Source organism: Thalassophryne amazonica, chromosome 9, assembly GCF_902500255.1.
Source record: "Thalassophryne amazonica chromosome 9, fThaAma1.1, whole genome shotgun sequence".
Classification (NCBI taxonomy): Eukaryota; Metazoa; Chordata; class Actinopteri; order Batrachoidiformes; family Batrachoididae; genus Thalassophryne; species Thalassophryne amazonica.
This window is the reverse complement of record NC_047111.1, coordinates 77,808,178-77,835,973: the sequence shown is the minus strand read 5'-3', so window position 1 is coordinate 77,835,973 and position 27,796 is coordinate 77,808,178. Positions and strand designations below refer to the sequence as shown.

Here is a 27,796-nt window from a genome sequence, read left to right as displayed (position 1 = left end):
CTTACAACACTGGCTCAGGAACCTGCAGCTCCCTAACTTACACCACTTCAAGCGGGCTGACTCTCCACTCTGCAGGCACCCCCAGTGCAGCATTATAACTTGTTTATTTTTGTTCACAACCAGTTCTTTCTTGCTCCCTAGTGTTTGGATCCATAGCCTGTACCGGTTTGGTCCTATCCGGACCTCCTAACCATAGCAGTTATGTATTATATTTTATTTGACACTAAATTAATCCAATTCTGTAAATGACAGAGATTAGAGTACAGAGCCATAAGAAAAAAAAGTCTGAAGTGCCTGATAATGGCTTAAACATATTTTATGTTAGTGTGGTCATAAAAGCTTATCCATCCATTTTCTTAACCCACTTCTTTCAGGTAAATATTATAGGTGGTGGGTGGCATTAGGTGAGAGGGCAGGTGCAGTCTGGACAGGCTAACTCATAGTTCAGTCATCAATTCATGTAACCTGCATGTCTCTGGAAGTGGGAGGAAGCTGGAGGGAACCCATGCACATATGAGGGAAAACATGCAAACTTTTGGAAATTTTAAATTTCGAAATGTTAATTTTCAGTTTAAAGAAAAATTCTACTGTATTGTAATATGTTGAAGTCCTTTTAAAGAGGAACTATGCGCCATTTTTTACCTTAATTTTACGCTTGGGAGTAATGAGAATAGGGGCCATACCCCAAGCATCTTGTAAAGAGGAACTATGCGCCATTTTTACCTTAATTTTACGTTTGGGAGTAATGAGAATAGGGGCCATACCCCAAGCATCTTGTAGCAGAAAACCAGTCTTGCAACTTTAGGGATACCAGACCGGTGTTCTTTGAATGAGTCTCAGGTCTCGTGAGATGCACTACAACAACACACATACGTCCCCCTTTTGAGGCACCTGCGAGCTAGCAGCTTTAAGAATGAGCCAATGTTTATTTCTTACATGGCAGAGCCAGCGGGGGTGGGGAGGGGAATTGTTATCGAAGAAAGTGAGAAAAAGATTGAGTTAGGGGTCACACACGAGTCAACCTTTGGTAAAGTTTCATACTGCATTACTAATGTTTAAAGCCAATAAAAATGAACTGCCATGTAATATACAGAAACTGTTCTGTAAGAGAGAAGGACAGTATGGATTGAGGGGATGTGGTAACTTTATAGTAAATTATGTAAGAACTACTCTGAAAAGTTGGTGTGTCGGTATGTGGAGTTAAATTATGGAATCATTTGGATAACCACATTAAATTGTGTGGAAACATAAGTTCAAAAAGAAATATAAAGAAATTATGTTAGCACAGTACACAAACGAGTAAAAATGTTAATAGAGTTAGTAAGAAGTGTAGACAATTGCATAGACATTGAACAGTACTTGGTGTATGACATTATGTCAGTAATGATCAGGGTGCAAGACTATTTGTAATTGCTTAGAAGGTAAAAATGTGTTAAACTTTAAATGAATTGAAAATAATGGAATGCCATTGATGCAATTGTTAGTACCTAACTGTAGATATAAAATGTAAATATGAAATTGTTCTATTCTGTTATGTTATTTTCTGATTTCTATCTTATTTGAGTGTATTTAACTGTGGATGGTAACGGGTGTACGGGGTGGGCGTTTACAAGCTTTTGCTTCAGCCCATGCCCTTTCGGCTGCACCTAATTTGAGAAACTGAGTTATTGTATTTTTTATGTATGTTAGTATGAGTTTATGTTGGTATTTTGTTTTATTTATGTGCGTGCTGAATAAATTAATTCATTCATTCTCAGTGGATTTTCTTGGAATAGCAAGATTTGAAAGATGGTGTACAAAATGCAGACCTGACATTCCTGCTGCTGCACTTGTAATTATTTTGAGATAAACTCTGTGTATTGTCGCATTTTGGACATGGTTCTAGGGTTTGCATTCATCAGCGCCTTTGAAAACAAATGCACATGGACAAGGGGAGGAATGGCAATATGTTTTTACCACAGTTTTGTGACATAGGTACTCCTGAGCTGTAGGGGGAGCTCCACAAAGATGAACCAAAAAATAAAAAAACAAAACAATGATGAAACAGCAAAAAACTTGAGTTGCATAGTTCAGCTTTAAGATGAATGAAAAAAACCTGATTCCTTTATAGGTTTACAATATTGATTGTACAACAATAGCTAATGGGATTAGAATCAAAAAATAATAAAGTTATAAAAACTTTTGTGGCAAAGGTCTTCCATTCTTAGTATTGTATCCTATATTTGATAGCCAAAAGCTTTTCATAAAAACAAAACAAATCATACCTATACTTTTGGAATCCCACTGTATATTGACCAATTTATAGGACATGACTTCAATGCCAAGGAGAAGCTACTATATTCCACATAAAATCACATGTAACACCTAATATATTGACCTTACAGGGACTATCTGATGGGAATAAATTTAACTTAATGTATTCATTTTATTGTCCTACTGATATCTATGTTCAACAGACATAGATTGCGGTGTCCTTCAATTTGTCTTGAAGGACATTAACTAAATCAAACACATAACCTACAATTTAAAAAAAGAAAAAAAGAAACACCCATTAAAGAAAGATTGCACATTGAGACAAATGCCCAAAGTAATACAACAAACTTAGACTATACCATCAGCCAGCATGAATGGATTAAATGAAAAGACAGACAATGTAAAAACATAACTTTCCGTCATCTGCATTGTGTCGTGTGTTTTTCTGCTGCTGCATTTTTTTTTTCTTCAGTTACATAGTTTTCTGTCCCTCAACAATTACAACCTGACAGCCTCATTATGTCATTTATCTATGCTTCAATGGTAAATGTTCCCTTATTTTCCTGAGAGGATGATGTAAAATTCCTCCACCACTTGCTGTGACAGTGTGTGCTGTCAAACGTGACACATTTTCAACTTTTTCCACTTGCTGCAACGGCAAACCTGATTACAAACTACGTTGAAGAACAATAACTGTTAGGAAAATGTATAAAGTTGTGAACTAAAATGAATTAGTTTGATTCAAATTAACTTAAGATTTGTGCCAGCTTGTTGCCTTAATTTAGACAATTCATTTGTTACCAAACTGACACACGTCTGTGGGTTTTCTGTTTTGTTTTTTTTTTCCCAATTGTATTTTAGTATTTACTCCATGACAGATTCAATAATGTCAGTTGGAGAATACTGCATTAGGCTTGTTTTTCTTTTTATAGTGAAAGAGAAACGGTGCATCACAAAGCAGGAAACGTGTTTGTCCCGGCTTCTACCTCCTCCATTCAAGAAATGGGAATTTCATAAGAGTCTAATTAGATGGGCAATTAGATAAAAGTGGACACAAACTACGCATCACTTCAGTTTCCATATTCTTTATCATATGACAGCTAAATACAGGTCCTTGTCATTTGATTGGTGGCAGGGCTATGATTTGAATCACTGAAATATGAAATCAGTACCATTACGTAATGGTACTTGTACATGTATGTTTTAACATGTCAAAGATTACAAATGGTCAATGGACTGCATTTATATAGCGCTTGTCCATCTGCATCAGACGCTCAAAGCGCTTTATACATCAATGCCTCACATTCACCCCGATGTCAGGCTGTTGCCATGTAAGGCGCCCACGACACACCGGGAGCAACTAGGGGATTAAGGACCTTGCCCAAGGGCCCTTAGTGATTTTCTGGTCAGGCTGGGATTTGAACCGAGGATCCTCTGGTCTCAAACCCAACGCTTAACCGCGAGACCATCACCTCCCTAACTAATGATGTTATTTGTATAGTTTCATTTAGATGAGTGAGATAAACAAAAACGAAAAGAGTCTATTTAAATCAATGACAGTCAATTTAAACAGAAAAAAAAAAAATTTGACTTTTTTTTTTCCAAGAAAACGTCTATTTTACCAGCCCTGATTGGTGGCTTGTACATCACATCACATTATTTCTCCTGTATGACTGACGTCATGTACCTTGCCTTGTGGTTCTATTTACTCTGCATTTTGTCCCATACGTATGTTTCACTCTATTGATCAACTCTGCTTCCTCTTCGTAAAAATGAATGATACGAGGAAACAAAATCTCATACTCCATAAGAAGATTTTACACTTACGCAGTATTAATGTCATGCAACGTGTCTAATTTGTGTGAACTGATTAAGAATTATTTCAGGATTGTTTTATTCATGATACTTTGTTTTATTTTGTTGTTGTTATTGCTTGTTAATTTTTGGATGGAACAGTCAGTTTGGAATGAAGGAAACAAGCAGCAGTTCAATTCACATTTTTCCATGTGCATCTGATGAAACTGCTGACTAGGAAAGCTGATCCTCGAACTGTTTTCTGAAACAATCTCCAGCGGGGAAGAAGTCCCAGCATCGCTCCTGGTACATTTTCCACACATATGACTCCTAAAACACCACATGAGAAGAGTAACGTGAATTCAGTGCAGCACAGCAACTAAATAAACAAAGAAAGACAAAAAAACAAAAAACCAGGCATCAGACTGACCTGACCCGTGTGCTCTGTTTCATCTTTGTTGATAAGGTACATCAAAAAGAACCTGAAAAAACCCCCATGTTAGTAGTCGTGTACAGTATGTGCATACGCGTGCACACTCAGACCTGACACTCACATGTAATTGGCGAGGTTATGTTCATCAAAAGTGTGGGTCTCAAAGCCGTGTGGCGTCGTATCAAAGTAGTCACTTCCAATGCCACATATGAAGCACTTTGTCTGCACGTCAGGAATGAGCATTAAAGCAGTGTTGTTAAACACATTATGTATAAAAGAGTAAAACTTGAAATCAAATAGAGAAATCCATTCATTGTCTACCTCCATGTCTTCTTTAACCTGTTCCTGTTGATCTCTAAGTTCTCCAAAGGCATCAATGATCAGACCTATAGCAAAAAACATTATCATTATATCTGTGAGGTGGCATATCATCTTTTTTTCTATGTATTTCCTTACACATAAGTTGGAACGTCAGTATTTGTAACATATTTACATACTGGATAAACAAAGCTGTAACATCATGCACTGTTATCCAGTAAGGGCCCCAAACTGACGCTCTATGGAACACAGTACTGCAAATCCATTTGGGGCATATCCTATGAGATATACTTTATTGATTTCACAGTGGAGAAATTATGTTTACACTCCAGTTACCATTTAGTCCACAATTATTACTTGTTTACCGTAATAATGGCACTAAATTTGAAGAAGTCCGTTATCCGAACTGAGGCAAGTGGGCGAAGGTCGCGCAGCAACCCTGAGTTGCGCCACCGTCAGCTTGGGGGGGGGGGGGACCAGCTGCAACTAAAACCATGCCACCCCCGCAGAAGGGAAAGGGTGTGATGTGAGCAGAAGCCAGAGTGGGGGGTGTGTGCTGGGGGGTAGGAGGGGGGTGGGGAGAGGGAGTGGAGCATGCTTCAGTCCTATGAAAAATGGTTTATTGTCTTTGTGGTTTGAGATAAGAAGGAGCCAAATAATCACCAAGGCCAGAAGACATTCCTCTGGAGGAAAACAGTTGGCCAATTTGTCCTTCAGGCTTGATAAGCCTGCTGTGTTGTGGTTTGAGCAGTGAAAAACACTTTTTCCACTTGAACAAACCAAATCCCAATTATGAATTAAGAATATTCCCAATTATGAATTAAGAATCTTTTACGGCCTCCGAAACCTTCAACTTCATCTGCAAGGGACGCATCTGCTCCAAGATGTCATCCAACTTGCATCTAAGTTCAAGAGTCATCGCAGTCTGAGAATGCATTGCCTTGCCCACCTCGTTAATCATGACGGACAAGCGAGGGGCCATGGTTCTTGTTGCCACCGTCTTGCCAATTTTCCGATAGATCAGGGCAGCACATAAGCCAGAGAGTACAGCCCTGCTACCATAAGACCAAATATAAATAAATCCTCGACGTCCTCAACAAAGAAAGGCGCCAAGCATGCAATACGCCAAGACCCCCAGGAGTCAAGAACATAGCCCGCAGGATGCATTCCATCTGGGAATGACCAGCTGATCAATTCCATGGTTAATCCAATAGTAGTCCAATAGATCCAGTATCCAATATAATTTGAGGAATTCACAGTCTTGTGAAGTAGGGACTTGAAGGTTAAAGTAGATAAGAGATAAGGGAGAGTGGAGGAGATGCGACCGCCCTTGTCGGAGTCCCAAGCTGATCCCCTTCTTACTACTTGCTACTTACAGGTAATCTAAGTACAAAACACAACACTAGGTGCAAATGGGTCTATCCTCTTCATTAGTCATGGGCATGTTTTGGACATAACATGAAATAAATCAATCAGATTATCTGTTATTACTTTAAGAGCTGGGGGGGGGGTTCAGGGTGCACGTATGTCCTAAACCCATTTATGTAAAGTTCATCTGAATGACCTTTGACCAGGTTTTTGATAGTATGTAGTACAAACACTTTCCATTTCCACATGGTACCAATGCACCCATGCTGTGCCTGACCACAACTCATTTTCAGACCAATGCTCCTTTGAGCACACACATGAACATAACCCTATGAGGGATGATTGAGAAGTTTTGAGCCTGACAGAAAAAGTAGGGTGTGGTTCTCCATCTTTTGCTATCTGAGAAACCAACACATTTCAACATTGTACCAAGTGAGTCAAAACTTCACATATTCTTCAGAAATGTTTGTTTTCAGAATGCTAAAGACAGAGAACCATGCCACCGTCTGTAATTTATGTCTGTAGCATGGTCCAAGCAGAGGGTCACCCCTTTGAGTCTGGTCTGCTTAAGGTTTCTTCCTCAGAGGGAGTTTTTCCTTACCACTGCTGCTTTGGGGGTTAGTAAGGTTAGACCTTACTTGTGTGAAGTGCCTTGAGGCAACTCTGTTGTGATTTGGCACTGTATAAATGAAAATAAATTGAAACTAAGTTGAATATGAGTGTTTGGAAAATTGCATCTGTCAATCTTGTGTTGTGCTTTTGTTTAATTTTGTAAGTATGGTCATAGCAGATGGTCACTCCATTGAGCCTGGTCTGCTTAAGGAGTCTACCTGTAATTAAAAAAAGCTGAGGTAGTTTTTCCTTACAGCCGTTACCAATATGTTTACTCATAGGGTGGGTAAGGTCTAGACCTTACTCATGCAAAGCACCTAATCATAAGGTGTTATGATTTGGTGCTGTATAAACAAGCTGATTAACTCACCACATGAATCACATAGTTCTGTTACAGTATACATTTAAAATAGATAATTTCATTCCAAACTACTGGTTGAAAAGGCCTTAGGTGCAAAATGACAGAGGTTTATTTGAAAAAAGGGCATTTGGAAGATTATTCTTGTCCTTACCCTGAATAATGGCCAAAAGGATGACAATGACAAAGAAGAAAAAAGTTATATCAAAGACCACTCGATACAGCTCATATTCATCTCCAGCTGGATCCTCAATCTCATCTCCAATGCCTCCACCGGCTCGCACACCCACGTACATGTGAAAGAGGTAACACTGAAAAATATAGAAGATTCTAGGAGACAGGCACCCATGAATTTATTAAAATGACTGTTATGTTGGTCCAGTGATGACTTACAGTCATCATATCATCACATTTCATATCTGGTTCATCTTCATCTTCACTTTTGTTGTAAAACTTGCGGAAGAAATTGAATGCAACTACAGTGTAAAGGTAGACAACCACAGCCAACAAGCCCACTGTCATCATTAGCTAGAGGAAACAAAAAGAAACTCTGTTAGTATATTTAAAGAGGAGCAACTTTAATACTGTGGAGACTTTCACTTACCTGTTTGCCATTGTGTGTGACTGAAGACAGGATTGTACGTAGAGTCTTCACACCCATGGCAATATCCAGCAGGTGACAGGCGAAGAAGAAGTTGTTGTAATGGCCAAGTAAAGACATGATCAAGTACCAACAGAGGTAAAGGAAAGTCTAAAAATAGTTGGAGAAAATATTTTAAAATTTGTTGGGAATGCAGATATACTGTTTCTCTTCAATGACGTTTGGGAGCTTGGCCTTTGAAATCAAGAGACACCTGAGAAGAACTTATGAGTCATGTAGTCACTGGACAGAGGTGTTTGCTAATGCTCATAACTTTGAAAGAGAATGAAGGTCCAAGTGTTTAGTCTTTCCTCTGTTCCTATATGGCTGTGAGACTTGGATGCTAACCAGTGAGCTAAGGTGATGTCTTTGGTACTCGGTGTGTTTTTAGGGTCCTTCAGTATTACTGGAATAACTTTGGGTCAAGGAACAGGTACTTAAGCCCCTGTTACACAGGATGGTGGAAGATGTCAGTCCGTTACGCGTGTTAAAAGGTGGCTGTGAATCAGACGGGATATGAAAACACCTTTCTGTGTGGCCGTTTCGTTGTCCCTTGTGCGGTATTTCAGCAGTGATTGTTTTACGATCGATGCGTCCCCTGAGTGGACTATGTGCCCAACCCCAAGTGTCCATGGAGTCCTGTGCGTCCAATGAGCTGCCTCTGTGCACGCCCTGTGCAGCACTTTGGCAGTGCATTCTGAGACACTTGCATGTACATTGTGACCATATTCATGAGGCTATATATATATATGAGGAATCAGGAGAGATTCCATCACTTTGCCTAGCTGCCGAAGAAGAAACATCCAATTTTGACGATGGACAATGTTTTGCTGCATGCCACCATCCTACACTGTTGTCACACACTGCTGACAAACCGGATGCCCAGTGCAGTGCTCCAGAGAGGGATTCAGATGCACAAAAAACAGACCAAGAACCTGCTGGGTCTAGCCCTACCTGACGCAAGACAGAAAGCTCCAGCATGATGACTACAACCAACGCATGAGCTGAGGCTGGAAGACAACGGCGCTTTTTTAAACTACATGCACATGGAGCCAAGGATGTTTGATGAGCTCTTGCAGAGGGTTGGCCTTAGAATCATCAAGTGCTGATACCAACTGCAGAGTGTGTCTGCGACCTGGTCTGACGCTGGCTCTAACCCTCAGATACCTAGCACCTGGAAACAAGTATCCTTCTTGTCTCCAACATGCTTAAAGGAAAAGAAAACCCACTGATAATTTACAATTGGGTTGGTAAATTATGATACTGAGAGCCCATATTAAATGTTGTTGGCATGTGTGATCATTTATGTTAAAGTTTTTTATGTTAGCGTTTTTGTATGGCTGGTCTAAAGCCACCAGCAGGCGGCCATGTTGGCTGCTATAACAGCGATGTGTGACATCACATGGGCACAGTGGTTCACAACTCACTAGTGTCGCCCTTCAGTATAGAAGGGGCAAAGCACGTAAGCGGCAATCAACATCCCGGATCGGTATCGGGTTCCAATACCGATGGAATTCGCGATCGGAATTTCTCAGTCCAACCTGTGGGATTTTCCGATACTGGAGGCATCGGAAACACAGGTTTCTCTCCAGTATCGGAAAATGCCACAGGTTGGATCGGGGAATTCCGATCCACGAATTACATCGCATCGGAACCCGATACCGAATCGGGATGTTGACTGCTGCTTACTTCAGCTGTGAAGCCACAGCCATGGCTCACTTGGAGCGCTGTGGCTCGCTCAGAGTGAGCTGAAGAGAAGAGAACAGCCGATCAGATTCACTTTCTCCCAACTCCCCACTTTCTCCCTACTGAACGGTAAATCCACCCAAAATCCTTCAGTGTTTACCCAGTTACTCCCCTGAGCGCTGATGAATTTAGTTTATTTTACAGTTGAAAGACTTCATGTTTGCTCAGCAGGAAAACAACGGAGAGACAGAGAGGGAGGGACAGAGGGAGTGAGAGAGAAGAAGAGAGAGAGAGAGAGGGAGGGACAGAGGGAGAGAGAGAGAAGAAGAGAGAGAGAGAGAGGGGGGGGGAGAGACAGAGAGCAAAGAAGAGAGAGAGACAGGGAGAGAGAGAGGGGGAGGGAGAGAGAAAGAGCAAGGAAGAGAGAGAGACAGAGAGTGAGAGAGGGGGAGGGAGAGAGATAGAGGGACTGAGGACTTTTACATAATCACATGTTCGCCATCTGTTGCTTTCTGTGCTCACACTGTCACAGCAGCACCGCAAGTGATCCAGGTTTTTTTTCTGATTGGTTAAAATTGTAACAATGGCAGCATTTATGAAATTGTCGAATTCTGCTTAAATGCCGACTTTCAAGGCGGATATTTCAGTTGTAAGAGCTCCTTATTTTCATTGATATGTATCAATCGTTAGTTCATAGCACAGTCTATCTTCCAAGCTGTATTTTACCAGTGGGTTTTCTTTTCCTTTAACATAAATGGGTTTGGTAGATGACACATGGGCATTCAATGTGTTAACTAACTGTAGCAGGGAGATGGTTACATTTGGGAGTGGGGATGGACCATAATTTGCCAATCAAGACCCACAGTCATAACCACAATGTAATTATGGTATGATTATGGTGGTGGTGCTCTGCAATCAAACAGTGTTTATCTGCTTTAATTATGTTATTTCAGTTAAGCTACTCCCCACAGTGTGGTATAAAACATGCACGTGTAGACGTTTCTTACACCGTCTGTAAACACAACACCAAATTTCCAGATTTGGTACTTAATGTCGATGGAAGTCATCCTGAAAGACACAACATTTGTTGATACCTTTTAGTTCAGTTTAAAATGTACATTTTTTTAAAGAGTCAAGCATAAGAGGTGTTTCTTTGCAAGTCTTTTTTTGGTGGAATGGGTGCGGTACCATGCAAACACAGAGTTGTCTGGTTCTTCCTGTTTCTTCTCATGCTGTTGGCTCACATCCAGGGAGGCTAAATCAACTCCCAGGAGCTCAGCAATTCTTTCTCTGCCATAAATGTCTCCATATTTATCCAGAACCTGCACACACATTCACCACCTGTAAACACATGCTACATAAACACATTTCAAACACTCTAAATGCAAAGACGACTCACCTTTCTTTTGACAAATTTATCCCAGTAGTTGCTTGGGAAAGACCTGTAAAGTAGCACATGCTTTTTATTCATTAACAAAGAAAATCTGTGTTTTTAAATGAATTTTTTTGCACCAAATTAGCATTAAAACATTTGCCGTGACACTAATATGTTTTATTTTTATGCATACGGTGTATTCAAGACCAGTCGGTCCCACTGGCCCTTAATGTCATCATCTTCAGGTTGCTCGGTTATGTAGAGGCCATCAAACTCCAGCTTTCTTGCAAGTTCCTTCTCCCTCTTAAAGATCACCAGTGGAATCTTACAAAATCAGTTTCAAATGTCCAATATTAGTCAAACATTGGCAATCTCACACACACACACACACACACACACACACACACACACACACACACACACACACACACACACACACACACACACACACACACACACACACACACACACACATTCCTGTATGGGCACCAAAGTAAGGTCTGGGAAAATGCCCATTGGGAGTGAAGACCACCCTTTCTGCTTTACTTAGAAATAAACTGATACTGCATTTAAACTCTAGATGTCTGTCTAAGTCAAGTTGTTACCTCAGATTTCAAAGAATCACTTTGAGAGGATCATATTTACAGCCTCTGGAAGTCTTTTCTTTAAAAATCACGTGAGGACCAGCCTAATTGTCCTCACTTTCCAAAATGGTCCTCACTAAACGGGTTTTCTACCCATGATGATCCTCACAAAGATAGCAGTACACACACACACACACACACACACACACACACACACACACACACACACACACACACACACACACAGAGTACAGATTCTTCAGTGCAACATGTGGCATGCAGCAAAAAAACACACTGTTCGCTCCTCTCTGTCATCCACAGTTTACTAATCATGGATAAGAATAATAAGGATTATTCTTATTCTGCATTTTCAAAAACTGCTTCATAAATTCAATGTGATAAAGAGCATCATTAAACAATTTAAAAACCATCATACATTACACTAACAGCATAATACATATTCTAAACAATTAAATTAGAAACTTGTAAACATTACATAGTTTAGCCATAGGTGCATGATTACATACTCTAAAAGAATTTAAATTAATTAATATGCAAATTGTACAGCAACCAGCCTGCTCCATATGAGCCTGATGATGGCAGATCTCAGACACTAAACAGAGTGGTTTAGTACTGTACTTGGATGGGAGACCTCTTCAGAAGGGGCCATGACCTATTCAAGTACATATCTGGGGACAAAGCGCTGGTAAAGCTGGAGTGTATCACTAAGGGCATCAGGTGTAAAACTTCCCAGTTCAGGTCTGCACTGAATCTGCTGTGGCAGCCCTCAACAAACGGGAGCAGCCGAAAGACAAACAATATACAAATTGTATAACTAACTAAAGCTTTCATGGTTAATCTTAGAGGGGAAAAAACCCTGTATCCTGTAGAGTAAAGCTGCACTGACACTCGCATTTAACCCCTGCACTGCTGTGCAATTCATCGTGCCAGTGCCACCTGCTGTGTTGCCTGCTGGATGCCGCGCCTTGTGCCACTGGACATTGCATATAAAATAATGATTTCATAGCAGATGAATAATTTTCTCCCAGAGTTTGGCATATGAAAACATCTCTAATCGCTTCCAGAATCACAAAGGAAATTTCTACAACTTAGCTTTTTCTGCTCTCTCGCTCTCTCGTGCGCTTCATGACATGGAGAACGCATCTGGAATCGTCTAAAAGGTAATTATTTGTCATGTTTATATTGTAATGGCTTGGTAAAACAGTTGCATTTTCAATCCTTCTTATGAGTAGCTGTAAAATTATGTTTATGATAGATTTAACATCTCATTATAATCGTTCAGATGAGCTGTGATGCGTTGCGTTGAAGCAATGACTCGCACTGACAGTGTTTTTAAATTGTTTGTGCAAGGTTCACGTGAAGTACATATAATTACTGCGTGCCAGAGATTTTGAACATTTCAAAATTTTCTTTGCACACTTGCACGAAGCCGCGCACAGTTTACAACAAGTTTACGAGTTAACTCTCTGGCACGGCAGATTGCGTACCAGTGCACAGATCAAATTTGTGCAAGTGCCAAGGCACCTTAATCCTGCAGCCTGAATGCAACCCTATGGTGGCCGCCAAGGGACAGGGTGGTTAATTTTTTTTGGCTTGCAATAGTTTTTGCGTTCCCTCACAATACCTTTTGAGTTCCCTCGCAATCACCTAATATCATATTACAGCTCATGCCTATTAGAGCACACAGTGAGTGGAATCAGGTGGGGGGAGACATACGAGGTCTGTTAGAAAAGTATCCAACCTTTTTATTTTTTTCAAAAACTATATGGATTTGAATCATGTGCGCTTGCATCAGACAAGCTTGAACCTTCGTGCGCATGCGTGAGTTTTTTTCACGCCTGTCGGTTGCGTCATTCGCCTGTGGGCAGGCTTGGAGTGAGCACTGGTCCACCCCCCTCGTCGGATTTTTATTGTTTAGGAATGGCAGAGCGACTGCCGCTTTGTTCCATGAAAATTTTTTCAGAAACTCTGCCAGACAGCCAGATGGAAACCATTTGGAAGATTCAGATGGTTTTCGGTGAAGATTCTATCGGTATCACACGGATTAAGGACCATTAAAACTGGATTGGCAAACACAATTATTGAGGATGAAGAATGAGAAGAGGCGTGTGAAAGAGGCCATAAAATTACTAGCAGTCTGATTTGGAAGGAGTTCAATTGGAAAATTAAGTTAAGATTTTTTAGGACACCATCAAATACTTTTAATAATGATAATAGTAAAACTAATCTGTGTTGGAGGGATTGCAAACAAATTGTGTATTATTTGCATATTTTTAGGGACTGCCCCGCCTTGAAACCACATTGGCTAGGGATCCAGGCAGAGATTCGAGCCATCCTAAATTTTAATTTGCCGCTGGATCCAAAATATTACATTATAGGGCTGACCCCAAGGGGTGGTTTGACAAAAAGGGAAGCTCAACTGCTCCACATTTGTTTATTGGTAGCAAAGAAAATGATAACGAGATCTTGGTTAAAAGCACTACCTCCCACTCTCCCTCAATGGCGTGACGGATTAAAAAACGTATATCTAATGGAAAAAATTACGGCAAAGCTTCATTTGAATATGGATTTGTTTTTGGATAGGTGGACCCCTGTCATTATTTACTTTGGTTGGGCATAATTATACTTGCTCAGGATTCCTCACCGGAATTGTGTGTTTTCCTTTTATACCAGTTGTAGATAAAGTAAAATATATTTTAGGATATACCCGTTTTACTTTCAATGAGATGGAATACTGTCCTAGAATTTGCTGAGTCGCTCTGTTCGATTTGTTGTATTAATTTTATGTTGTAATTGAATATGGAGTTGCCCTTTTAAATAAACAGTGTTCAAAAAAAAAAAAAAAACTGGATTAAAAACGGCCCACAGCGCCGGAGGGTGCACCGCGCCCCAAGTGGCCATCGACAGGCTGGAACGAGCAGATCACTTCCAAATTTAAGGCTCTGTTGATGCAGGACGTCGTGTAACTAGCAGAGAAGTTTCAGAAGAGGTCGGGATCAGCACTTTATCGGCACATTCCACTGTTAAAGGACATTTTGTAATGAAAGACGTGCGGACGGATTCGCGCGTCGGGAGGCAGCCGCTCATGGCGCGGGACAAACAACACCTCCGTGTTGGACGTCTCACAGGACAAGTTGGAACATGCCCAGCTGTTAAACAATTTCTCAGATACTCACTCGACTGAAAAGCCACCGAAAGCTGTCTGAATCTTACAAATGGTTTCCAACACGGAGGTGTTGTTTGTCCCGCGCCATGAGCAGCTGCGTCCCGATGCGCGAATCCGTCCGCACGTCTTTCATTACAAAATCTCCTTTAACAGTGGAATGTGCCGATAAAGTGCTGATCCCGACCTCTTCTGAAACTTCTCTGCTAGTCACACGACGTCCTGCATCAACAGAGCAGAGGTGGACCAGTGCTCACTCAAAGCCTGCCCACAGGCGAATGACGCAACCCACAGGCATGAAAAAACTCACGCATGCGCACAAAAGTTCAAGCTTGTCTGATGCAAGCGCACATGATTCAAATCCATATAGTTTTTGAAAAAAATAAAAAGGTCGGATAGTTTTCTCACAGACCTCGTATGCGCATGCGCGCGCACACACATAGCAGACATCAAATCAATTTTATTTATATAGCGCCAAATCACAACAAACAGTTGCCCCAAGGCGCTTTATATTGTAAGGCAAAGCCATACAATAATTACGGAAAAACCCCAACGGTCAAAACGACCCCCTGTGAGCAAGCACTTGGCGAGAGTGGGAAGGAAAAACTCCCTTTTAACAGGAAGAAACCTCCAGCAGAACCAGGCTCAGGGAGGGGCAGTCTTCTGCTGGGACTGGTTGGGGCTGAGGGAGAGAACCAGGAAAAAGACATGCTGTGGAGGGGAGCAGAGATCAATCACTAATGATTAAATGCAGAGTGGTGCATACAGAGCAAAAAGAGAAAGATACACTCAGTGCATCATGGGAACCCCCCAGCAGTCTAAGTCCATAGCAGCATAACTAAGGGATGGTTCAGGGTCACCTGATCCAGCCCTAACTATAAGCTTTAGCAAAAAGAAAAGTTTTAAGCCTAATCTTAAAAGTAGAGAGGGTGTCTGTCTCCCTGATCTGAATTGGGAGCTGGTTCCACAGGAAAGGAGCCTGAAAGCTGAAGGCTCTGCCTCCCATTCTACTCTTACAAACCCTAGGAACTACAAGTAAGCCTGCAGTCTGAGAGCGAAGCGCTCTATTGGGGTGATATGGTACTATGAGGTCCCTAAGATAAGATGGGACCTGATTATTCAAAACCTTATAAGTAAGAAGAATAATTTTAAATTCTATTCTAGAATTAACAGAAGCCAATGAAGAGAGGCCAATATGGGTGAGATATGCTCTCTCCTTCTAGTCCCTGTCAGTACTCTAGCTGCAGCATTTTGAATTAACTGAAGGCTTTTCAGGGAACTTTTAGGACAACCTGATAATAATGAATTACAATAGTCCAGCCTAGAGGAAATAAATGCATGAATTAGTTTTTCAGCATCACTCTGAGACAAGACCTTTCTAATTTTAGAGCTATTGCGCAAATGCAAAAAAGCAGTCCTACATATTTGTTTGTTGAATGACATATCCTGATCAAAAATGACTCCAAGATTTCTCACAGTAAGGATCTAGTTAGACACCATGTTTCTAAGATTTGTGGGGCTAAGTACAATAACTTCAGTTTTATCTGAGTTTAAAAGCAGGAAATTAGAGGTCATCCATGTCTTTATGTCTGTAAGACAATCCTGCAGTTTAGCTAATTGGTGTGTGTCCTCTGGCTTCATGGATAGATAAAGCTGGGTATCATCTGCGTAACAATGAAAATTTAAGCAATACTATCTAATAATACTGCCTAAGGGAAGCATGTATAAAGTGAATAAAATTGGTCCTAGCACAGAACCTTGTGGAACTCCATAATTAACCTTAGTCTGTGAAGAATATTCCCCATTTACATGAACAAATTGTAATGTATTAGATAAATATGATTCAAACCACCGCAGCGCAGTGCCTTTAATACCTATGGCATGCTCTAATCTCTGTAATAAAATTTTATGGTCAACAGTATCAAAAGCAGCACTGAGGTCTAACAGAATAAGCACAGAGATGAGTCCACTGTCTGAGGCCATAAGAAGATCATTTGTAACCTTTACTAATGCTGTTTCTGTACTATGATAAATTCTAAAACCTGACTGAAACTCTTCAAATAGACCATTCCTCTGCAGATGATCAGTTAGCAGTTTTACAACTACCCTTTCAAGAATTTTTGAGAGAAAAGGAAGGTTGGAGATTGCCTTATAATTAGCTAAGACAGCTGGGTCAAGTGATGGCTTTTTAAGTAATGGTTTAATTACTGCCACCTTAAAAGCCTGTGGTACATAGCCAACTAATAAAGATAGATTGACCATATTTAAGATTGAAGCATTAATTAATGTTAGGGCTTCCTTGAGCAGCTTGGTAGGAATGGGGTCTAATAGACATGTTGATGGTTTGGAGGAAGTAACTAATGAAAATAACTCAGAAAGAACAATCGAAGAGAAAGAGTCTATCCAAATACCGGCATCACTGAAAGCAGCCAAAGATAACGATATGTCTTTGGGATGGTTATGAGTAATTTTTTCTCTAATAGTTAAAATTTTATTAGCAAAGAAAGTCATGAAGTCATTACTAGTTAAAGTTAAAGGAATACTCGGCTCAATAGAGCTCTGACTCTTTGTCAGCCTGGCTACAGTGCTGAAAAGAAACCTGGGGTTGTTCTTATTTTCTTCAATTAGTGATGAGTAGTAAGATGTCCTAGCTTTACGGAGGGCTTTTTTATAGAGCAACAGACTCTTTTTCCAGGCTGTGAAGATCTTCTAAATTAGTGAGACGCCATTTCCTCTCCAACTTACGGTGTTCTACTTCTACTGTAATGAAACTTATTCTCCACTGCTGGGTAGTCCATCAGAGTAAATGTAAATGTTAAGAAATAATCAGACAGAAGGGGGTTTTCAGGGAATACTGTTAAGTCTTCAATTTCCATACCATAAGTCAGAACAAGATCTAAGGTATGATTAAAGTGGTGGGTGGACTCATTTACATTTTGAGCGAAGCCAATCGAGTCTAACAATAGATTAAATGCAGTGTTGAGACTGTCATTCTCAGCATCTGTGTGGATGTTAAAATCGCCCACTATAATTATCTTATCTGAGCTAAGCACTAAGTCAGACAAAAGGTCTGAAAATTCACAGAGAAACTCACAGTAACGACCAGGTGGACGATAGATAACAACAAATAAAACTGGTTTTTGGGACTTCCAATTTGGATGGACAAGACTAAGAGTCAAGCTTTCAAATGAATTAAAGCTCTGTCTGGGTTTTTGATTAATTAATAAGCTGGAGTGGAAGATTGTTGCTAATCCTCCCCCTCGGCCCGTGCTACGAGCATTCTGACGGTTAGTGTGACTCGGGGGTGTTGACTCATTTAAACTAACATATTCATCCTGCTGTAACCAGGTTTCTGTAATGCAGAATAAATCAATATGTTGATCAATTATTATATCATTTACTAACAGGGACTTAGAAGAGAGAGATCTAATGTTTAATAGACCACATTTAACTGTTTTAGTCTGTGGTGCAGTTGAAGGTGCTATATTATTTTTTCCTTTTTGAATTTTTATGCTTAAATAGATTTTTGCTGGTTATTGGTGGTCTGGGAACAGGCACCGTCTCTACGGGGATGGGGTAATGAGGGGATGGCAGGGGGCGAGAAGCTGCAGAGAGGTGTGTAAGACTACAACTCTGCTTCCTGGTCCCAACCCTGGATAGTCACGGTTTGGAGGATTTAAGTTATTGGCCACATTTCTAGAGATGAGAGCTGCTCCATTCAAAGGGGGATGGATGCCGTCTCTCCTAACAAGACCAGGTTTTCCCCAGAAGCTTTGCCAATTATCTATGAAGCCCACCTCATTTTTTGGACACCACTCAGACAGCCAGCAATTCAAGGAGAACATGCGGCTAAACATGTCACTCCCGGTCCAATTGGGGAGGGGCCCAGAGAAAACTACAGAGTCCGACATTGTTTTTGCAAAGTTACACACAGATTCAATGTTAATTTTAGTGACCTCCGATTGGTGTAACCGGGTGTCATTACTGCCGACGTGAATTACAATCTTACCAAATTTACGCTTAGCCTTAGCCAGCAGTTTCAAATTTCCTTCAATGTTGCCTGCTCTGGCCCCCGGAAGACAATTGACTATGATTACTGGTGTCGCTAACTTCACATTTCTCAAAACAGAGTCACCAATAACCAGAGTTTGTTCCTCAGCGGGTGTGTCGCCGAGTGAAAAAGGATGGATTCATGACAGAATGGGTTCCCGTGAGATGAGGGAGTAAGTTGCTACAACTTGCACAGCTGTAAGACTCCGTATGAAATATAGTTTATTTATACAACAGTGATAGTAAGTAGCAACACCTGTTAGTGTGCCTTATGAATGTTTATGTTTTCTTTTCTTTTTTTACCCTCCCCTGGCTGAAACAGACCGTTGTTCTTTAAAATACGCTTCAGAGTCTTCATGCACATAATCACATTGTGTGTCACAGACAAAGCCTCCAGTATATTGTTGTATGTGAGGCCCAGATTAAAGTAAATCTTAATGAAGTTCTGGTTATCCATGATGTGCAATCCAAATGATTCAATGAACCTGTGTGTTGGCAGGCTGGAAATATGGACTCAAAAGTTATTGTGAGGGAATGCAATAATATTGCGAGGGAACGCAATAATCTGGGCCCAAAAAATTAACCACCATGTCCCTAGGCAGGCTCCGTGCAACCCTGAGCAAAACATGTTTTTTTTTTGTTTTGTTTTTTAATGTTAACAACAAAATGTTGATCTTGTGTGAAATTAGGCTAATGTTGGGGTGATGTGAACACATTTCCTCATTTTGGGTTGAAACTCAATTATCTACCACCAGCTGCAATTTGGACTATTTAAAGACCTCTAGTGGTAGTATGAAGCTGACCAGAAAATAAAACATCATCATCAATTCTGAATGAAATGAAAACATGAATTAGCTGTAAATAAGACAAATCAAACCACTGCAATATTGTGTTTGTAAGTTGTGTGTGTGTGTGTGTGTGTGTGGGTGGTTTGGGGGGGCATTTATGTGCTTTTGTGTGAATTAGTGGGTAGGTGGGGTAAATCCCAGCCAACCCCCACCCACTCCAGCCATTTTTCCAGTATCTTTCCTCTTTGAGAGAGTTTAGGCTGCAAAGCTGTTGTCTTCAAGTCTTCACACTGCAATCCTCATCAGTAAATTTGCTTGTCACAATCCCCTTCTATGACCAGCACTTAATTGTGCGTGTGTTTATCATGATTAGGATCACCCACGGGGGTGCGTGCTCATCATACCTTGAGGCAGTTGTATCCAATGATACAGATGAATGAGATGACTGTGTGTAGGATCGCAAGGAAGGCCAACGTGGGCTGCATGTAGCCAGTACTTTCTTCTAAATAGTAATACATTGGTACATCTTCCTCATCTTCATCTTCGCTGGTTATTCCAGATCCTTCAGCCTCTTCTCCGGAGTCTTCAAATAATCCAGAGGCTTCAAACATCCCGCTTCCTTCTGACAAGCCATGTAGTTCCAGCTCGTCTCCATTAGGTGGGATCTCTGACACCTGGACAGAACAGACAATAACTCAGACCCACCAGGCCTTCATGGGCTAACCCTAATGGAGATCAACAAATATAAAAGTACAATAAAAAGTAAATCTGGCAAAGTCAATTTTAGATACTCCATTTCATACTAGGACACAGACAGATAGAAAACACAATAAGGTAGTGGTGATTTAACAAACACTAGTCCACATTTCTAACACATTCCAGTCTTTAGATATCGTTGTAGGAGGCATTAGATGAAAAAGACAGCACTAAACATCAAAATTGTTACAATCGATGAACGCACTGTACATCATACTCTAATCATTCAAATAGAAAAACAGTTCTTAACCCTGTAGAACAGCAGAATGAAGTTCAGAGCAAACGCAAGGAAGAGAGCCAGAAAACGAAGGTTGTAGAAGTTTCTGGACAGGTAGTTCTGCAAAAGACAAAAGCATGTTTTCCAGCTGATTGGTCAGTTAATCATTTTTTCAGATACAGAATTTAAACCATCAAATTTTCCAACAAACACTGTCAAAGTTGTCACCATAAACTTGTTTCTTTGGATATCCAGCTCAACCCAGATTTGAAAACCGCCTTGTTTTTTCACTTTCTTTCCTTTTTTGGTTGCACATTTCTTTGGCGCTTCGGGATGTTCCTTCTCTTTGGTTGAAGAGTCTTTATCTGCCTTTTCTCTGGCTTCAACACTACAAATAAGAAACAGGAGAGACAATATTTCATTTCTGATTCATCAGCTCCAAACGTGTGACACACTACTGTTGAAATGTCCTTAAAATCTCACATTTGTCTAAAATCCTAATTTTATAGAGTGAAAAGACTAAATGTACAGTATACACAAGCTACACAAATGAGTATTTTGTCAGCACAAAGATTTTCTCATTTGTTTATTATCTGCATTTATCATAGCAGATCAGGATTGACAGCTCATGACTGTTACTAAAAGATAAAATAAAATAAGATTAACTTTATTAATCCCATAGGGGGGAAAATCACTTGTTGCAGCAGCAAGAGTCTTACAGTAGTAAAGAAAAAAAATAACATTAAAGAAAGGTGACTAAAGTATATTGCAATATTTGCTGGTGGGTGCATAAATACTGATGTGAGATTATGTGAAAAATAGACCATAAGTGAGTATAAGTATGTATAGATATGGTAAAATTATTGCACAGGACAAATTGCACAGTTGTGCATGTAAGAAAGCACAAAAGGTGGCAGAGGCAGTAGTTAATAGTGTAAAATCAGCAGGTGGTTGTGGTGCTAAATACATTTTGAGGTATTATACAGTTTCAGTACAGTTGGAGTTTTGTTTTGTACTGAGGGTGCAGCAATCTATTACTGAAAGAGCTGCTTAAGGTTCCCACAGTCTCATGTAAGGGGTGAGAGAGGTCTTTATGGGCCGTGCCTAGGGCATTTAACTTCCTTACTTTGCTTTTTCTGGCTCTGGAGGAGGTTCCTCGACTGGAATGGGTTCAGGGGGTTTCTGGGTAACAGTTTCTTCTGGTATCTGTCAAAGTTAATAAAAAAAGAAATACATTACAGTAGAAATTATTGCAAATATGCAAAACCTATTCCACCAACTAAACTCAGCTTTAACTGTTGATACAAAAGCCCTTTTCTTGTCGGAAACTACAGTCACTCAACACTACCCTGATCCACCCTGCACAAAGGACTGCACAGTGCGGCACAAACATTACTGGTAGCTTTCCTCTGATGCTGTTGTGGTTTTGATGCTCAGTACTCACATTGTCTCACTACTGAGTACCGATGCACTCATGTGGGTCCATGGGTGTGGTAATTTAAAAATTAGGTGTGGTCAGGAGCAGGTATAATACCTGTAATTAATCAGTTTTATTGACAATTTTCTTCAGACAAGTCAGGGGATGGATACATGAACATTTCCAAGTCACTGAAAATGTCTTAGACTTTATTTACATTGGTTATGAATAAATACAAACAGTATGGCATTATATGGTAAATCTGTGTGGAGTGGAGAGTTCTCTACAGCTGAGTGACTGTGCAAGAAGGAAAATAGTGAGGAAAGCACCAAGATACCCAGACAACCCAGAAGAAGTTATGGGCTTCTGTGGCTGTGATTGGAGAAATTGTGCATAGTGCATAATGTTATACAGCTTGTGGTCCATTACTTATGGACCCCATCATCTTGACTTTTATATTTTTAATTTATTTATATCAAGTTGTAGAAATTTGCTTTGAGTTTGAGTTTAAGAAAGATAGTTTTAGAAAATTTTATTTTTTGTAGTTTTTGTATTTTTTTGTATTTGAAATTGCATAAACAAATTAAAATTTGTGAAATACCAAGTGGCCAAATACTTTTGAACTGAACTGTATACTCCAAACGTGCGGGATCACTTATGACCCTGGGAAGATCTATGAGATTTTCAACATTATATTTTCAGATGGTATTGTAATTTGCCAACTCTAATCATTATATTTTACAGTTTTGCAAGGAAGCATGACCAAGATTTATAGCTGAACAAGCATTGAGACTGATTCTTGATGCTCAGAGTGAGGATGAAAAGGATGATGGACAAATATATTAGAGAGTGAAATAAATATGAAGAATCCTGAAACAGTCATTTATATAGAAATATTCCAATATAAAGTCAATGGGATCATAAATAACCCCACTTTGTCATATTAATCACTAAAATAGCTTGAACACCACAATATTTAGATATACCTGACATAAGCAGGTTCTACTAGCTGGGGACAATATATGCCAACAGCTATTCATCACTGGTTAAAATATGGTCATAAAACTCAGTCAGCTAATGTCCATTATGGTGTTCTTTACTCTCTCTCAAATAACTACTGTACAAGTTAGCTAACAGCTGTGTAAATCAAATTCACCAGAAGTGCAAAGCACTCACCAGTTTTCTTTTTGTTATGGGAGTTCCTTCAGGAGTAGGAGGTTCAACAGGTGCCTCTACACCCATGTCTCCAAGTCCACCTGGAAGATCCATACCTGGTATCCTCCCGCCCTCCATTTCTTGAGTATCCTCCTCCTCTTCCTCTCCACTTCCAGACTCCCCAGTTTCAGTCACTCCTCCAGTGTCTAGTTCCTCTCCTGCTCCTGGCTCTCCTGGCCCATCTCCATGCACATCATCCTGTGTCGGATCTGGCATACTTGCTAGAATCTCAGTTACAGTGATGTTTTTAGCTCCTTCCACTAAACCACCTCCAAACAGGGTTTGCCAGATAATCATAAAGAAGCCTTTGCACACATTGTAGATGAAGTGTAAAATACTCATGAGGATGGTCCAGAAAAATGTGGATAAGGCCACCACAATCTCCTTGAAGGTCATCTTTCTCACCCTCCGGTACTGTCGGCGAAGATTACGGAATGTGAAAATGCTAAAGAAGCCTAAAATACTCTTAATGAATTCACCAAATGCAGAAGTTGATTCATGCTGCCCTTCCTCTCCATTACTTTCCTCATCACCTCCTCCATTCATGCTTGCTCCTGCTCCTCCATCACCACCACTTTCATCTCCCTCATCGTCTTCTTCTCCCTTTTCTTCTTCTTCCTGCTCTGAAATTTGTGATGCGATATTCATCTCAAAGATAGTGTCCTCACAGAAGTTGACAAACATCTCCATTTTCTCAGTTTCACCCCCCTCATTGACCACGTCAAAGATAAACTGTCGTTTTGACTCTCTAACTTGAGGCATCTCCCACTGCCTGCGGTTGACTTCACTAATTTCAAAGTAGATACGCTCAATCTTTCTGCTCGCACCCATTATTTCAATACGACCCAGAAAGGGGCGGAAGTAGTTCAGCACACTCTCTGCTTGTTGCAGAAAGTTCTGTAGCCTGGTGTCATGGGGGACATGCTCAGACAAGTTGGTAAGCAGCACAGCAATGTTGAAACCAATGTCTTTGGCAGGTTCTTGGTAGCGACTGGCAAACTCCTCGTAGTGGATCATGTCATTCTCATCAGCTTCAGAGCAGGATAATAGAAACTGGATCTCAGAAGGTGAGTACTGTTTCTGACTGTCCATAGCCTTCTGGAAGTCTTTCTTGGAGATCAGCCCTCGAGGGTCGGTGACATAATCACGAAATGCATCTGAAGCTACAATGTCTTTCAGCTTGAGGAACATGTCAAAAAACTTGAGGATCATTTCCACATTGCTGGAGGATTCAACCAACATGTCAACCATCTGACGTGCAATTGTACCATTCACCACGTTTCCTGATATGGAATAAAATTGAAATAGATATTTAAAGCAGCCAATGGAGAGAAGAAAAATGTTAAAAACTAAACATAAAATGTTCCTTTACCTTCTAACAGTGAGAGCAACATAACAACCATGTCTTTCTGTAGGTCAAGAAGCTCCTTCAGTAGATCAATCTGGCTGGAATCCTGTAACAAATAAAGACAGACAAAATCTTAGTGATGACAACTGTTTTTTTGTTGTTGTTGTTGTTGTTGTTGTTCTGAATTTCCAAATTGCTATGGGTTGAGATAATTAAACTCTTAACTGGAATAAGCAGGGGTAGAAAATGAATGAGATAATTAGTGAATCCCAAGAGGTAATTACAGTGCAAGTACATAGTTCCTGTAGAAATTTAATATAATCAGCAACATAAGTTGTAAGCAATCATAAAATGCAAGAACACATTGCACACAAAAAAAGACATTTGCAAAGCCAAAAAGTTGATTTGACAATCATCTGACATAACCGGGGTCAAAATAAATACTGCTATCTACTGGTTCCCACACGCTTAGTGAACACTACTGACCAGTAGATGGTAGTAGAGGCCTTGAAAACAAAATTCCAGATACAGTAATCCCTGTCTGCTACATTTAAAATGCGTGGAATTTAACAAACGCAAATAAAACCAACATCTATAAACGCAGAGAATATATTCAAGAGAGTTTTAGGCACTAGAGTTTAATGCTGTTGTCTGTGGAGCCTGAACAGTGTGTCTGAAATGCATTTGTCCTGTCATGATGTACTGAGATTACATCATCCTACCCAAAATGCATTGCGGGTCACAGGATGTGCTCACAAAACCTTAAAAATTAGCACATTACTTTAAAACTAAAACATATATCTGATATTTTCAGTTAATAAAACTTCAGACATGACAGTAATTTTAAATAACTTGTCCAAAATTTGCTTGGTTAAAATTTGAACCATAAGTTAAAAACATACGCCTCTGGATGATGTGATGAGGTGATATCGGCAGCCTATTGGTATGGTGTTAAAAGAAATTATTTTTTTTTCTTTTGGGGCTGTTTCTCTTTTGTTTGCAGAGGATTGAGATGTTTTTTATACAAGTGGCTCTCTTCTGTTAGCAAAGGTTATAGCTGTGCGTCTGTTACAAAATTTTTAACAGGTGAGTGCTAAACTAATTTTTAAAATGCTTGTCGCTGTAAAAGTTATCAGACAAAGATTATTCGGAAGATAATTGGTCCGATAATGGTTTTTAAAGTTATCTAAAAAGATAATCCGATAAAGAAAACATTATCTTTGATAATTATCTGCTATCGGATTATCGGAAGTGTGCCCACCACTGCTTGAAAGTACACGTGCGCACAAGCGCCATCCCGCTTCACGCACGCTCACACAAGCGGGACGGCGCTTAGCTTTAAAACAAACATGGCGGAGTTTGTAAAGCTGAAAGGCTGACGTGATTTTTCACTGGACTGAGGAACTACAGTCTTTTTTTTTTTTTTTGGAAGTACGAAGTCAGTGCACAGCATCACCGGACTACATGTCACAATTTGGACTCCCATTTAAAGTTTGTGTTGGACTTTAGCAGCAGTGGAACACCAAAGTGTAAGTCCCTTTTCTGCTTATAAATTAATAAAATATCAAATGACAAGGATCTGTTTTAGCCATTATATAAAACAAATAATTAATGTTTTTACATTCTTTCAATGGAACGAATATTTAATTTGCCTCATTGAATGGTACATTTCACCTCATAAAATATTTGTACCATTGAACTCATGAACATTCATTATTTGTGTACTATTGATTCATCAATTTATGGACAAAAGGTGAGTTGAACACTAAGAGACTTGATTGTTTACAGTGTTTTATTATGACTCAGGTTTCAGCAGGGGGGTGGGGGGTGTGACAACTGCTCATCCCCTACCAAAAATGTCTGAAACCTGAAATGAAGTTACAATTTGAATGTTATCATGACTAATAAATAGAGCTTCAGTTCAGGCAAAGCAGTGAAATCAGACCTTAACTGATCAGCCGTGATCAGCTGTTTCATCCCTGCTTGTTTATCATTGGCTTGCTTGTTTTGACTTATAAAGGTTGCCAGATTTCATGATCACCATGATGCAAATGCTGTTTAGAACCGAGATCCTTCCATTACCCCAATCTTTTCCTTGACCTCAGTAAGTCATTCTCACCATTTTTAATGCTCTGAAGTTTTCAGTTTCCAAGCACAAAAGTCATTGCTTCTCAAATTCTTTAAGAACTTCTTAAATGAATAAAAATTCTTATGAAAGCTGCATGCAAAAGTTTGGCTTTTATACATTTAAATTTTTTATGATGTTAAATTTTATATATATATATAATTCAGCCTTGTCCTCTTTACATAAAAAAAAGCTCATTAAAGCATAACTCCACAACACGATAACAATTACATAAAAATATCAAACCCCAAATAATGAAATATATAAGCATAGGTAACCTTTATAATAAGACAAACCAGTTTTCTTTGAAATGGAACGAAGGATTTTCTCAAAAGGAAGATGTCAAAAATTTCAATTACAGATTGCCAGAAGGCACTTAAGATACTCACTAGACCACAGATGTGATTTTTCTTGTTTTTTATTTATTTATTTTAACTCTTCCTCAGTTCCATTTGACCATGAGGCTGTGCTTATTTCATTTGACACAACAGAGAAAAGTGGCACTATTCACACCTGCAATCACAGACACAGAAGCCTAGAACTCATTTAACACTGCCATTGGTGTCTTCCCTCACTATCTACTGTATCTCACACAGTCATTCAGCATATTCAAACTGTCATACAATGCCATATTTATTTTTGTTTGTTTTTATTTCTTGTTTGTTTGTTTTGTTAATGTCATGTCACAAAAATTTAAATATGTAAAAGCTCATGGGTGCTCAATCATTTGCATGACTGATTTGATTGAAATGGCCAAATGACTTAAGTATCTAACAAATAAAACTCTTAAACTGATAACAACCAGAATAAATGGATGGTCAAATTTTAAAAGTGTTGAATCACTTTTGTTAATGTGACATGGATTCTAAGTAATCACAAAATTCCTATTATCTGAATAAATGTTATAATCACAATCACTGTTAAAGTCAAAACTACACAGAAGCAATAAGTCACCAAAACTCACATTAAACACATCTTCCTTTAGGCTATTTGTTAGTGTGTTTTTTAAAGCATATTTATCATACAACCCCAAATCAGAAAAAGCTGGGTATGCAAAATACAAATAAAATAAAAAAAGTGATTTTTGCATAGAATTTTATTTCACTGCAGACAGAATGAACCAAAGAAAATTTGTGTTTTGATTGAGGATATGATGGTGTGGCCTATTGAGCAGCTTTTTACTATTTTAAAAGGTTTTAGGCATAGTTTGCATGCATCATATAATACAGTATATTTACTACAGTATAGTACAGTATAATTAGAGATATGAGGTCT

General features: G+C 39.6%; 1 protein-coding gene across 1 annotated transcript in view; it reads right to left on the bottom strand.

Moving 5' to 3' along the window:
• Positions 1-4,186: 4,186 nt before the first annotated feature.
• Positions 4,187-27,796, bottom strand: part of LOC117517961 (ryanodine receptor 1-like) — a 200,213-nt gene continuing 176,603 nt past the window's right edge. Inside the window, exons 91-107 of the mRNA XM_034179082.1 lie at positions 24,421-24,502; positions 23,010-24,331; positions 21,543-21,622; positions 20,645-20,804; positions 20,450-20,536; positions 19,848-20,117; positions 11,031-11,161; positions 10,862-10,904; positions 10,651-10,784; positions 10,470-10,530; positions 7,741-7,887; positions 7,530-7,664; positions 7,291-7,447; positions 4,802-4,866; positions 4,602-4,702; positions 4,478-4,529; positions 4,187-4,377 (exon numbers count right to left, since the gene is read on the bottom strand). Of these exons, the coding sequence (XP_034034973.1) occupies positions 4,282-4,377; positions 4,478-4,529; positions 4,602-4,702; positions 4,802-4,866; positions 7,291-7,447; positions 7,530-7,664; positions 7,741-7,887; positions 10,470-10,530; positions 10,651-10,784; positions 10,862-10,904; positions 11,031-11,161; positions 19,848-20,117; positions 20,450-20,536; positions 20,645-20,804; positions 21,543-21,622; positions 23,010-24,331; positions 24,421-24,502 (3,123 nt within the window). The 3' untranslated portion in view covers positions 4,187-4,281. The remainder of the gene's footprint in view (positions 4,378-4,477; positions 4,530-4,601; positions 4,703-4,801; positions 4,867-7,290; positions 7,448-7,529; positions 7,665-7,740; positions 7,888-10,469; positions 10,531-10,650; positions 10,785-10,861; positions 10,905-11,030; positions 11,162-19,847; positions 20,118-20,449; positions 20,537-20,644; positions 20,805-21,542; positions 21,623-23,009; positions 24,332-24,420; positions 24,503-27,796) is intronic.